Here is a 13912-nt window from a genome sequence, read left to right on the forward strand (position 1 = left end):
AAAACAAATTCAAACCCTAAAGAGTTATCAACTCCATGAAAAAAAACTCTATACATCTGGCAAGCCATGGTCCATATCTAAAATGTATTGATCAGCAACAAAGAACTCATTAATGTTTGGGGCATCTGAAAATTGCTGCTCCTGCTTATGCATGTTCAAAGGAGCCTGGATGTTTGGGGCACCTGAAAATTGCTGCTGCTGCTGATCCATGTTCAAAGGATCATGGATGTTTGGGACACTTAAAAATTGCTGCTGCTGATGCTATCGCGTCAAAGGATCATGGATGTTTGGGGCACTTGAAATTGCTGCTGCTGATGATGCATTTCAAAGGATCATGGATGTTTGGGACACTTGAAAATTGCTGCTGCTGATGCATGTTCAAAGGATTATGGATGTTGGGCACTTGAAAATTGCTGCTGCTGATGCATGTTCAAAGGATTATGGATGCTTGGGGCACCAGAAAATAGCTGCTGCTGATGCATGTTCAAAGGATCATGGCCCACCGAATGTTGGAACTGAGGAGGAATTGTTGCTATTGGTGCAACTGTTGTTATAATATTACCATAAACAGGCACATCCTGCCAAGGAAATATTGCAGAGTGATATTCCCACATAGGATGTAAAGTTCAGGAAAACTTGTAAATCCAGAAGTTGAATCATCATATGGATGTTAAAGAGGCATTGAACAAGTTTGTTGTGCAGCAGCAAATTGAAATCCTGAAGTTGAACCTGTTCAGTTTGAGTGGAAGGATATTCCCATATCTGCTTCAGGATTTCAGTTGGAGCAGCGGGAATTTCAGTTTGAGGTGGAAGGATATCCATATTGCTGCTCCAGGATTTCAGCGTGGCTGCTGAATTTCAATTTGAAGTGGAAGGATTTCTCATTCATTAGTTAGCTCCAGGAGTGATTGTCAGTAGTATGCATGATCCGATAGTTGCACTAAGCCTGTTCATTGCATCTTGCCTTTTTGTTCTTATCGTACGCATGTCGAGTAGCTCCAGCTTTGGTTCGTTCCTATTATGAAGTCTGCACAACAACCCAATCATCAAGCCGCATATCATCTTTGCCACCTTTGTCTCGCCGGAGATTGCTTAAAACGAATTCATGCATTATCCAGTTGGTTTTCTCACCCTTGGGTGGTTTCCCGTAGTAGTAAACTAACGTCTTCTTGAACCCTACAATCGTTCCTTTAAACATGACTGGCGTATCTGATCCAGTGGCCTTCCAGAAACCATCACCAGCTGTTCGCCTTGGTTAGAACCATTGGCATATTTACGATCTCTGGTGTTAAAAAATACCATTCAGACACTTTTTTGGACGACGTATTATCAGCTTGTGTTAGATCATCAGGACTGTACTTGTAGAGCTCAACCTCCTTGATCCTATTGGGTGGCAATGGTTTGTTGCAGACTCTCCGCCGCAAATAATGAACAACAAGTTCATCATCCCGTGGCTTGAAGCAATAACCTGGGGGCAAAGAATCCAAGAAATCTTCGGCATTGATGAAAACAGGAAGGTTTGGAGTCGGTTTAGCTTCTTTCATGGCAGGACTCTTACAATGAAGAAAAAAAATAGAGGAATAGTTTTAATTTATCTCTAATTACCTCTATAATAATATATATACGTAATTATAATCATAATTTTTGTTGAAGTAGAAATAGTTTACAGCTGTGGTTCAATTCAACTAGCTTATAATCAGAGCCTCCTAATCCAGTTAGTATAAGAAGCCTAATACGACCCAGAGTAGGATGAACAATCGGAATCTTTTACTTGTTCTAAGTCTACAGTGCACAATTTTTTCACCAAATATTTATTTATTTATTTATTACCAAATTACGCATTGTTACTTTAAGTTTGTTGTCGCTAAGTAATATCAACTTTAAAATATTAAAAACTTTTTACGTAAATCAATATAATAATAAATTATTTGTATTTTTATTTTTATTTTTGCATAACATCTTGTAATTTTTTTTATTTTTTAATATCTCGGGAATTTTTTTCTTAATTAGCATGTGGATTTTGTTGTCATAAAAAATTAAATTGTTAATTTTATTTTAAAAAATTATAAAAATATTGTTAAATATTAATAATTTTATTAAATAAAAAATCAACATATTATTTTTTACCGAAACCGAAGTTATCTTACAAAATGATGTAAGTGGAATTTATCTTGCAATAATTATTGGATTAATTGTGTTGGGCTTAATGAATAACACAATAAATAAAATTAGTTGGAGATAAACTCTTTAGGTAAACAAAATTTGGGGGCAAAAATTTAGAAATTCAGAGTAGAAAAAACAGCATCAGAAACAGGTGGTGGAAGTATATAATAAACATTTTATTAAGACAAGAAGAAACAAAAATAGAAAGGAATGAAAGGCGTTCCCATCAAAGCTTCAACAGAAAAATGTGTTTCCAGACTTTATTGTGCCATTTTTGTCAACTGGATATTTTCAACATGCTGGCAAGTATGCCAGGGCTTTCCTCTAATGGAAAACTTGGCAACCCTAAACTCCACCATACTTTGCAAACATATAATGGCAATGACGTGATAGGGGCTGGCTGGCCTGATCCACCTGAGCTGGTGGAGGCTTGAGTTTGGCTTGTGGATTTGTGGTTGTAGCCATGGACTTTCCATCCTCCACAATTTAAGTCTCTCCCTCAAATGTGCTTCCAATATTGGGGCATGTCAACCCGAGGGTGCTTCTTAATTACTAGAACATGTCAACACCAAGAAACAGAAAAACCCAATCCATTTCTTGTGCCTCAGCCTCTCCATGGTTCCTGATTCTGTGAGGACAGAACCAGAACCTGGTTGAGGCAAACTTTGTAATGCGGGGATGCCCCGGAATTTCTATCGACTTGCATTTGGTATTTATGCTGGAAATCAGGAGCTGTCGACTCCCTCTCTTTATGAAACCCAACAAGGAGACTGAAATAAATTATTGTCTTGTCAGCAATGACATAGACATTGGGCAAAACAAAAACAGCTAAGCATTGGAAAGCAAACAAGACTTTTGGCTATGATCAGGATAATGTATTGGAGTTTTTAACTTCTTGTCTGCCTACCATACTATTCCCAGCATCGATACGGCCACAATGTGCATGGCTTAATTGCATGTCCTTATCCTTAATCAATCACCCATTACCCAAAATGGCTCACAGATTAGACATCATCTGCGTAATGTACAATTTGTGAAGCCAAGATTCAAAAATGTTTTGATGGCCTCTCCAATTTTCCCCATGTTCTGATCAAACAAAAAGAGTATTTCAAGGCTGACTGATGACGTAAGTTAAAATACACAAAGAACAGATTTGTTTGCCACAAGTTTGATAGTTTCAAGGTAAAGTTGCCATTGCTGTACTGTAAATAGAGAAGCAGTGTGTTCCATTGAATAAAACTCTATTCACCAGAAATAGTACATTTTAATTCACAGGAAAAAAAATGTTACTGACAACATCCCAATGTGGTGTGCAGCACTCAAAAGAAGTAATCTCATCTCATATCTCACTAATCTACTAGCATAAAAAGTTCTCTATCTTACAAAAAGAACAGAACAGGATATGGGATAAACTTGGAAACTGCAGTACAAGCCAGCTGCTGGATTAGCAAGAAAGAACAAATGCAATATTTTATCCCGATCCTGTGCACAGCAACCATGCACCATTCTCTGTTAAACCGAATAGCAGAAAATGTTGCTGCTGGCTAATGCTCAGCCACAAGTCTCTTTTCAACATTTGAAACCTCCCACTTAGTAAGAGAACTCATGTCCTCGAAATGAGATGTACTTCTTAACCCAGATGGCAATGTCCTCAGCACAGGCCTGTGACTGAGGGGTCTTTAGAAGAATGTCAAGGGTTGCAAATTCATGAACTGCATCCTTGTATTCAAGAACAGGCGCATCAACATTTACCTTCCGGAGTGCCTCTGAGTAAGCAATAGCTCGGTCTCTCATCCAGTCATGTTCTGCTACAACTGTCAGTGTTGGAGGCATGAGCTTCAAAGGTGGGCCCCTGTCTGGGATGAGTGGATTGGCAGCTGGGTGATCCAGGCTGAACTCTTCCTCAGGAAGAAAGAGTTTCCATGCAAGCATGCACATTGCCTTGTCATAGAAGTAGGAGTTTGCCAACTTTATTTCAGACCGTGTGGGAACATTTCCAATGAAGAATGGGTACATTAGGACCTGTGCTACAACCTTGACAGGGTCCAGAAGCCTGCCTGCCTCAACAGCTTTACGAGCCACATAATCTGCGATGTTTGCCCCACAACTCACCCCAAGTAGAACACATCTGTTTCAACAATATCACAATTAAGATAAGGTAAAACGGCAATGTAAAACTTTTACGCACAATAGAAGATAAGGATCCATAAATTAGACAAAAAGTACTAAGAAGCAGCAATCTTCCAGCTTAACAATAAAACATAATTTGCCAAAATTTATCTCATCCAAACATCAGCATGAGTTTCAACTTGGGCTCCTTCATATAGATTCTTCCTTGACCTCAATTGTACCTCACTCAAACTGAGATTTCCAGGTTGACTCAATATTCTTCGCATGCTTTGATTCAACAAGACCACTATATACTCAACTAACACCAGAGATTATGATCCAGAAGTTTTATAGATCATACTAAAGACATAACAGAAAACACAACACAACCAACAAGATAAACTCAAACTCTTGACCATATACTCTATCAAACACCTTTGAACATAACATGTGGAACAAAAGTTGCTGTATGATACTACATACATTAGAAAACATTGGGCATAAGTTGCTAAACAACAAGCATTAAAATCATTTTCAAGCCAGCTTAGGTATATGAATCTGCTCACAATTCAAAAAGTCACAATGCATGAAAAGTATGAGAGGATAAAAGGAAAAACATGAAAGTCAAGGAGACATCATAACTACTAATGACAGATGTCCACAGGACAGGCAATTCAGCAATCAGCACCCAACCTAGTGGAAGAAATAAATCCAGACAAAATCTAATAGTTGATTCTTAAAGTATACATTCTCTTTCTGATACTATGGTTAAACCAATAGCACTAAGGACACCCCTCAGACAAAATACAGCAAGAAAATAAGCCAACCTGCTGCAAGGGAACATAGAAACATCTTATTTATCCTCAACAGAATAGAAAATGATGAACGCATCCTTTTCATGCATTATCAAATATTTTAAGTTTGGCTAAACTAATGTAAAATTAGCTTAATAAACACCTTCAAAAAAAATTCATTACTTTCATTTAAAAAGCAATCTTCAGGGGCAAAAATAGTTTTAATTTTGACCGTCTAAGAGGTCATTAAGGGACCCCCAATGCCACAAATGTCAATCAAAACTAACAAAACAAGTAGGCAAATTCTAGAACCAAGGGCCAGCATGAACTAAATGTCTATGTCATGGACATCTACGGCAATCAAATGTGAAACAGAAATATAAAGAAGAGAAGTGCTTGATACCACATACACTCAAAACTCCATACAGAAAACACAAACAAGATTGAAAATTGAACTGTATTCAACGAAGAGGAGGTGGTTGTGCACAAAAGACAAAAGACTATAGCTTTCCAGGAATTTTCAGATTGAGAGATTGAATCCTATATTAGAATACAGAAGGACCACTTCCAAAGCCTCTACCACCAGAAAGAGAACTTAGATTTGACAGACTTTGGATGATGAAGACTTATTGCACAGTTAAACAATTCAGATCAGAGCATGATCACAAGTTGTCCACACTAATTTACTTTCAAAAGTTTCATAACCAAAACCTCATTCACAAGTTGCTATTCTAGCAATATCTATCTAATTAAATCGTGCAAATTCAAGCTCACAAGCAACATTGCCCTAATCAAGATGCACTACCTAATTGCCAACCATCTCAACCAAATAAAAACAGAGGCAAGGAATGCATATCAAATTTACACCCAATCAATTGTAAGAAATATAAAACCATTGAAGAATAAAATTTTTACCTACTTTGCATCTACTGAAACTGATGAATTTAAGCTTAAAAAGTCAAACTTTCCTGATCAATTTGCAGTTCCTAACCCCTAGCGTAAACCTAATCAATCAATTAACCCTACTACAACCAATGCTCATCCACATTTCCAGTCAAAAGCACATAAATCACAATAAATCTAACAATAAGAACAAACACAATCAGAGATCATGACATCTCATTCATGCCAGGATCAAATTACACTTCCTAACTAACTCCTACCCTTTAAACCAAATCAATCAATAACAAAAACAAATATAACCAAGATCAAAACTTTATATAGGAAGAAAGGAATAGCAACCTTGACGGATCTCCATGAGCCGCCAACCACGGCTCAACCATAGAAGCCCCAAACGCATCCACAATATGTCTCTGAACTTCAGCCTTCTTAAACTCAGCTCCAACCCCACGCGCCCCACTCCCCATCGACTTACTACACTCCGCTAAATTCGCCTGCTTCCCTAACCAATTCAACACCTTCAATCCATCCTCGAATGCCGCCGGATACCTATTCTCCGGCGCCAACCTATAACCAACCGCCACGACTATAACATCACACAATTTCGCTATCCTCCGACAGAAAAAGTCGTTAGCAACCGAATCATTGCTCCCACTCACCCAACCACCGCCGTGAAACTGTAACATTATCGGTAATTTTCGACAGTTTTGAGGTAATGGTGAATAGCCTCGATAAACATTATTGTCAGATCTTAAATTTAACCCTTCAAAACTGCTTCTTCTTGGATCATTTCTAGGAGCTCCGATATTAGGCGGGCCATAACTATTTCTTCGGTGATTAAGGGAATCTGGGTCGTCTTGTTGGGACGATGTGGGCTTGGATTTCGCCTCGGGTTGTTCAGGAGGGGAAAGGGACGATTCGGGGAGGAAGATCCGAATAGTAAGGGAAGTGAAAGGGTCGATGTGGATGTCTTTGGTGGCGACGCCGTCGGTGAAACAAGGGTTGGCGGCGGAAACGGATTCCTCGGGCCTGGTCGTAACGCCGTATGGATTGGAGGATTCGTCGAGAGGTGTTTGGATCCGGTTCTGCAAACGGTGCTTCAAGAGGAACTTGAAGAATACACTGTATAATTTTACAGCTACGCTTGGCATTTCCCTTTTCTTTTCTTTTTTTTATCTTTTTCTGTTGGAAAAAAAAAACGAATTCTGGGTTTTGATTTCTCTAGGTTTTTCTTGATGGGTTTGCAGAGACCGGAGATTAAGATGAAGTTTCTTCCTTTTTTTTCTCTCTCCTTTCAATTCTGAGCCTCGGTTTTTTCTTTTGTTGGGTTTTTTAAGGTTGAAGTAAATTCATGGTTTTGAATGGGGGAAAACTCGAAAGATCTAATTTTGATTCAAAATTTCACATGGGAATTGGGTGATTAGGGCTTTCAAAATCTGGGGAAGTTTTGCTTGAAATCTGGTGTTGATCCTTCAATGGCCAATTAGATAGAAGAATAGCAAAGACAGAGAAAGAAAGAAAGACACACAAGGAAAGGGCAGAAGGGGCCCTTAGGTGGGATGATGTGGTTACATGCAACCACAGCCAGCAGCAACTTTATTAAGCTGTTTTGCCCTTTTCCTTTTTTATTTATTTTTTGAGACAGGGTCTTATACTCTAAGATGATTTCAGTGAAATCATGGGGCCAAGTTGTACCTTGAGGACAAAATTACCCTTAGAAGTGGGAGGTACAAGCATTGGAAGGATGGATTTGGAAAGTAATGTATGGATTTGGGGTGTGGCAAATAATTGCCAAGATGATAAGTGTTATTGGGAAGTGTTATTATTTTAAGTTGCATAATTGTGTTAAATGAGTAGGACTCTTAGGAGGAAAAGTAATTAAACTCCAATTCCTTCATCATTGGGCAGCAGGCTTAATTGAAAAGGTTTATGTTTGACTCATTCTGGGTATTTATAGATTTTTTATATTATAAAATAATATAAAAAGAAAATTTTTAATTTTTACAAAATAAATATTTTAAATATTTTAATTTATTTATTTATTAATAATATGATCATATTTAATTAATTAATTACTTATATGAAATCTTATTAGTCCATTTGATATCATAACCAGTATAAGCAGCAAATTTATGTGCTAGTTAAGGTTCTAATATTTCAAAAAGAAAAACAAAGACCCTTTTGAAATGTTTGGATTGACATCAACTATTCAACTTGAGGACAGTCCAAGAATCAATGACTAGTTCAAATTTGGAGTTATTGAAACCCAGTAAAGAAGAGAAAAATGCTTTAAAATAAACACAAGATACCTAAACCATTAGCCAAAACTTCAGTAGGTGGTTTCCCAAAAACATTCTGATTCAAAATGTTCATAAGCAAAGCCATCAGAGTGCTTTCAGAATGCTGCAAATACAATATCTATAATAACTTTTCAAACTTAATCTACTGATTTCAAAATCATTCACATCTGATATGAGATGAGATATCCCGACGACTACAAGTAATTCAACAATATACTAACAACAGTTGTCCAAATAAAAGAAAGAGATAGAATTGGAATTCATGCTTTCTTGCCACCCTTAAAAGATTATGAATGGAAAAAGATGTCTACTTTACAAGCCAAACTCATTTTGTCCTTTTGTTTTCTTTGTCCCCAATCCATTATATACAGGCACATATGAGCAAAAGGGGCTCAGATTTACCCCACATAAGCAGCAATCTTGAGGAACCTGCGTGACATCAAAATCTAGCAAACCAAATGTTCAGAAGGTGAACAGTTGATACAAATAATAAAAACTCAGCTTCATCATCGTGCTTCTCAAAATCACCATGTCCACCAACCTATGTGGTTTGCATACAGATCTTGAAATGAAATCCATCACCAACTACAATGGCAATCCCTTGTCCTAGCCTGATGGCTTCCGAGTAGTTATTTTTGGGGAGACGAGCACAGGTTCATTGCTTGCAGCTTTCATTGCAGCAATCTCTTCTAATCGTTTCCATGTGGCTTCACGTTTTGATTTAACCTCATTTTCTCGTGCTTCGTCTTCCTGAAACTTTTGCAAGCACTCCTCGAAGAGCTCAGGGTCAGAGTCGGAGAAAATCTTGCGGACGTTTAGAGTCAAGCTCTGAACTGCCTGGTTCCAGTGGTTTCTTGCATTCTTTTCCAAGGAAGGGAAGATAATTGGAAGTATAACTTTCCGATTCTGTTTTATTAGATTCTCAATGTGATCATTGTTCCATAAGAACAAAGCCCTCTCTGCCACCTATAAACAAAGTATCGTAGTTTTTAAAGAGAGAGAAAGTAAGACTGCAAGAAAATAAGCACATCATCTTTAATCATTGAAAATGCTATCTCTGCACATTAATGTAAGTGTGTATATTCATTGCTAGCATAACTGACTCAATGCAATGTCAGCTCATGACTACAACTATTATTAAGAAATTTTAAACTAGCAACAACATCTAGATAGATAGTAAAGCTTTTATTTATGTAAAAACTGACCACCATGGAGATATCCTCCCAATAGCTATAAACAAACTGAAACGGAAATCCGTCCTCTTGCCAGCGGATGTGGGGCAAACCAACTAAATTAAAGAGGCTATCAATCAATTCTACTGATTTTTATTTGCATGCTAATACTCTACAAGCAAATTTCCTAAACATAAATGAATTTGTAGCCCTTGGTATCTGCAAGTAATGTGATGCAGAGATTTCCTAATAGGGAACACCTCTTTATCACAAACCCTATGACATCTTTTAACAACTGCATGTTAATACCATATGATAAATTTGCAAAGAGAGTCCATTTCATCAAACACAAATCATTACATCAATCCAGATTCTTAGTTATTTGTGATAATCTCAGTTGCATCACTTACAATGACGTCCTAAATAGAGAATGATGACACAATATTAACCATTTAGGCAATCAAATCTAGTGGGAAAAGGCATGGTTTGTTTTCATTATTGTCACTGCAGCAATCTAATTATTTCAATTACAACTTTATGAAGATTTATCTCTTTCTCTAAGAGTGATCTTTTCTTTTTTGAAAGGTCTTGTTATTACATCCTTCAGTTAGTCAACATTAACAGGACACAGCTTCGTCATAACATGTCAGTTGTTAAACAACTGATACTATTTCATTCCTTTTAGTCGGTTAATATTAAGTGGAATTGGGGACCTGTCTTTTTCTTCGTGTCCAAATACATCCAAATTCCATTGATTAAATGTTGGTCTGAGCATCTAAGTTTCAAGTTATCTGCTTAACCCAACTACACATTTCTATCTCTCCTCTCTTTATGCACAGAATGAAATAGTTGAAGAAGATTAAGCAATGCATATCGATGAAGTTCCAACCTCAAAATTGGATGTAGACTTTCCGAGGCAGAGTCCAGACAGGTAATCACCAGTTTGAAAGTCAAGAAATATAATCCAATGAGATGAAGAGTCTACATTTATATGGTTAAAAGCAGTCAACGATTACAGTCTATCATAATGCATCAGTTTCTCTTAGAACTCTCAAAGTAGAGTAGATCACAACTGATTTTCTTGGGTCTGATACTGCAACATTTAATCTCACTAATATGTTTTTACATAACCACCTTAAGCCCACCTCAGGTTACTCTTTTAGATATTCAGAACCAACGATAGTATTGTACATCAGAAATGCAAGATTTTACCATGCTACTGCAAAAAGGGAGAATCAAAATAAAGAAAAAACAGGGCAAGCAAGAAAAAAAATTCATGTCAACTTGTGGCTCTTGATTAATTTTAACAAAGACAATTCAACTAAACCATCAAAGCTTTCTCTTGTTTATTCAATTTGATAAAGAAAGTCATGTCAACTGGTTGTTCTTGCTTTTAATAAAGCCACTTCATCTAAACCATTAAAGCTTTCTCTCTATTTTTAAAATTACTTCACTAGTTTTCTTTTGTTAAGGGACCGTCTTAAAAAATAGAAAGAGAGGAAAGTTGCAAGTAGTGAACTAACGAAATCCCTACCTGAAAATGCGAACTACTCAAGCAACGGCCTATCTGACGGAACAAGGGTACCATGCAGCGTTGAAACTCAGGAGGTTGTGTGGCTTCTAAAACTTCCTCCAGTTCACCCAAGAACATGACTTCTTTTGAGCTATTTGTAATCGGCCAATACTTTAGCAAGCCTCGTATAACAGTATCAGCAAGCTTGCAGTCCTTCTCCACAAATTGAGTGATGCAGTAAGATAGCTGCTGGTGGTACATAGGTATGCACTTTGGTTTGTGAAGCGGTATCAATGCACGAACAAGAAAGAGCTTATGTTCTTCCTTCAGTGGCAAAGCAAACCCATTGATTATACTTCCCAAAATTTCTAATAGTTCTGCAATTCCATTGTGTTTTTCAGTTTCAAAAATAAAGCGGTAAAAGATGTTGTTGATTGCTTTCCTGATGAATGGACGATGGACCATAAATTTTCCATATATGCGATGCAGAACAGTTTTCAGATACTCCCTTTCTCTGGGGTCCTCTGAATCAAAAAGATCTAACAGCCTTAGAACAAAAGAGTGATCAATATACCGCTTGGCCAATTTTGCATCTGTCTCAGGTGATGCCACAAGCCTCAAGAGAAATTCATAAACTACTTGCAAATGAGGCCAGGCAGGGTCCATTGAGGGTTCCTCCTCTTCCAAATCAAATGCTTCTAAAACTTTGTTCTCACGGGGTGGAGAAGTAAGTGCTCTAAACAAATTGACAGACACCATCTTTACAATTTCTTGCATAACAATCTCCGAAAATTTCCCACTGGCAGATGAAACATAATCCACAAGCTCTAGTAAGGTTTGCCGCTTGATATCCTTCTCTTTGAAGTTTTTGGTTGGGTCAGTGAAGTCAAACACAATGCAACACAAGTTCAGTTTTCTGATGAACAAGTTCTGCTTCTCAGAATTTGGAACATCTCTAAAACTGGGCAATGCCTCAAAAGAAGCAAACATATTCCCATTCAGCTTTGCATTCACCACTTGAGAAATCTTATTGCCTGGATTCAGCCCTAAATTTGGAGTAGAATTAAATCCAGAAAAGGCTGCACCACTTGCGTTTGCATATCGGTTACTAGCTAGATCGCTGTTTCTTGAACTGGTAGAAGCATTTGATGAAGAGGTAGAGGTTCCTCCTCCTCCCTCACGATTGTCACTGGACTTAGATGGTTTCCGTGGGAGCCTATTAAGTATTTGTTTGATCATTGTAACTTAGATGGAGAATCTGTTTTCAAGCAATTAACAACAACCGGATATAAAAAGAAAGCCCTTCAAAGCAAATGCACCATCAAGGAAGTTGAAAAGAGATATCAGCCCAGCAAGGAAAACCTAGTTGCACGAAACTGTCAACTCATAAATCGAAAGCCACTGATAAGGCCAACCCACAAATAAATGTGCAACTCCATCCTCAAGAAGATGAGTTATTACTCAATTCCAACAGAGAAAATTCCTTGTTTACTTGAACAGCAACATCAAACCGACTTCATATGTTGAAAAAATCTAAAACACAGAAGACAAAATCCAAGCTAGAGTCCATCAATCAACTTATAACAAAAACCCCCAATTATGTATAGCTAACCTTAATAAACTTCATCTTCTTTTCCCCTTTTGAGTGGCAAAGCATGCATTATTTTTTGAGTTGTATCAAAAAAGAAAAAACCCCATATGCCTAAACCAATCCAAAAATAAACAAAAATACCCAATTATTACCACCAACCAAACCATAAAATTCAGCTCCAAAAGATTTGATTTTCTTGCTAAATTACTCAAAAAAGGAAAGGGATAAGGAATATTCACCTTTTGTCTCCTTGGCTCTAATTTTCTTCAGCTTCCAAAGATTAACAAAAGCATTCTACCAGATCAAAAGGTAGCAAGATCTGGGTTTGATCTTAAGAACCCAACCAGCATTTTCCACCAAAAGCAACCCTACAAAATTATCCAAAAGGGACATAAGCCAAAGGAAAAAACAAAACTTGTAACTGACATTAAGAAAGAAATAGAGGTTTGGTCCAAAACCAAGAAAACAAGTGAAATCTATCACTTACAAAAGAGATAGTTGGGCTACTCCATTTTCTCTCAAAGGAGACACAGAGAGAGAGAGTTAGAATCTACAGAAATATAATGGATTTAGGAAAGAACATCATCATGAATCAACCTTTGGTTGTTGTTGATGTTTTGTTTTTCTTTAAGTAAATAATTGTTGTAATAAATCACACTTCGCCTCTATAATTTTTTTCTCCCTTTTTCTTTGTAAAGATTTGATCTTTTCTAAACTTTCTCAGCAAAATTTCATTTCAACCTCAAAGCTCAGACTTTTTCACTTTTGATTTTCTCCAGATGAAGATGGAATCCAATTGACCAAATCACCCCTCGACCTTTTCCAAAAACCTTCCTTTTTATGCCTTCAGAGAGAATGAGGAGCAGCTTAAAATGGGAAAACCATCAACAGCTTCCTTGAGGTGGTGACTCTCACGCACCCACTTGAATGCGAGTGGGATTTTTCAATACTTGACAGCTCCATGTCACAGCCTGTTGTCATCCCAAAGCTCCATAGATTACATCTCAACATCCCCGCGTTGTCACAGTTTCCCGTTATGGTCGGCCATACGATCCCACGCGCTTCATTGGAGCGTGAAGTAAAACAATACTGGTTGAACTTTGAACCTTAAAAGGAAATTTTTTTTTCCTTGGATTTCAAGTCTTTTTTTTTTGTTAATTATTTATCTTTATGAGCTGTTAAAATCATTTGAAGCTTGCATTTTAATCATATGCTTCGTTCCTGTTTGTTTTATGAGAAGTTTTTCAATGTTATCTCATCACCTTCCATTTCAATACAAAGAAATTCTTTATTCCTTTTTCATTAACCAAAAAAAAATTTACGAAGATATTGGTTAATTAAATCAGTAAATGTTTTTGACTTATACCAAA

General features: G+C 37.1%; 2 protein-coding genes and 1 pseudogene across 4 annotated transcripts; all 3 read right to left on the reverse strand.

The window, feature by feature from the left end:
• Window positions 1–1018: 1018 nt before the first annotated feature.
• Window positions 1019–1544, reverse strand: LOC110427964 (NAC transcription factor 32 pseudogene; annotated as a pseudogene).
• Window positions 1545–3363: 1819 nt separating this feature from the next.
• Window positions 3364–7545, reverse strand: LOC110427808 (alpha/beta-Hydrolases superfamily protein). The gene is made up of 2 exons (XM_021443416.2): window positions 6309–7545; window positions 3364–4291 (listed from the first exon to the last, which is right to left on the reverse strand). The coding sequence occupies exons 1-2, from the start codon at window positions 7115–7117 to the stop codon at window positions 3754–3756; spliced, it is 1347 nt and encodes a 448-aa protein (XP_021299091.1). The 5' UTR covers window positions 7118–7545; the 3' UTR covers window positions 3364–3753.
• Window positions 7546–8492: 947 nt separating this feature from the next.
• On the reverse strand, window positions 8493–13468 carry LOC110427713 (serine/threonine protein phosphatase 2A 57 kDa regulatory subunit B' theta isoform-like). Of its 3 annotated transcripts, none has more exons than XM_021443271.2 (5): window positions 13030–13403; window positions 12782–12910; window positions 12564–12653; window positions 10973–12484; window positions 8493–9232 (listed from the first exon to the last, which is right to left on the reverse strand). In XM_021443271.2, exons 4-5 carry the CDS (start codon window positions 12188–12190, stop codon window positions 8873–8875), a joined length of 1578 nt encoding a protein of 525 aa, XP_021298946.1. In that variant the 5' UTR covers window positions 12191–12484; window positions 12564–12653; window positions 12782–12910; window positions 13030–13403; the 3' UTR covers window positions 8493–8872. The 3 variants fall into 3 exon arrangements, with proteins under 3 accessions (XP_021298946.1, XP_021298947.1, XP_021298948.1); XM_021443273.2 differs by lacking the exon at window positions 8493–9232 and adding an exon at window positions 9239–10419 and having other exon boundaries at window positions 13030–13468; XM_021443272.2 differs by lacking the exon at window positions 12564–12653.
• Window positions 13469–13912: the final 444 nt, after the last annotated feature.

This window comes from Theobroma umbraticum, unplaced genomic scaffold, assembly GCF_002168275.2.
Source record: "Theobroma umbraticum cultivar Fairchild unplaced genomic scaffold, ASM216827v3 scaffold_239.0, whole genome shotgun sequence".
NCBI classification, from domain to species: Eukaryota; Viridiplantae; Streptophyta; class Magnoliopsida; order Malvales; family Malvaceae; genus Theobroma; species Theobroma umbraticum.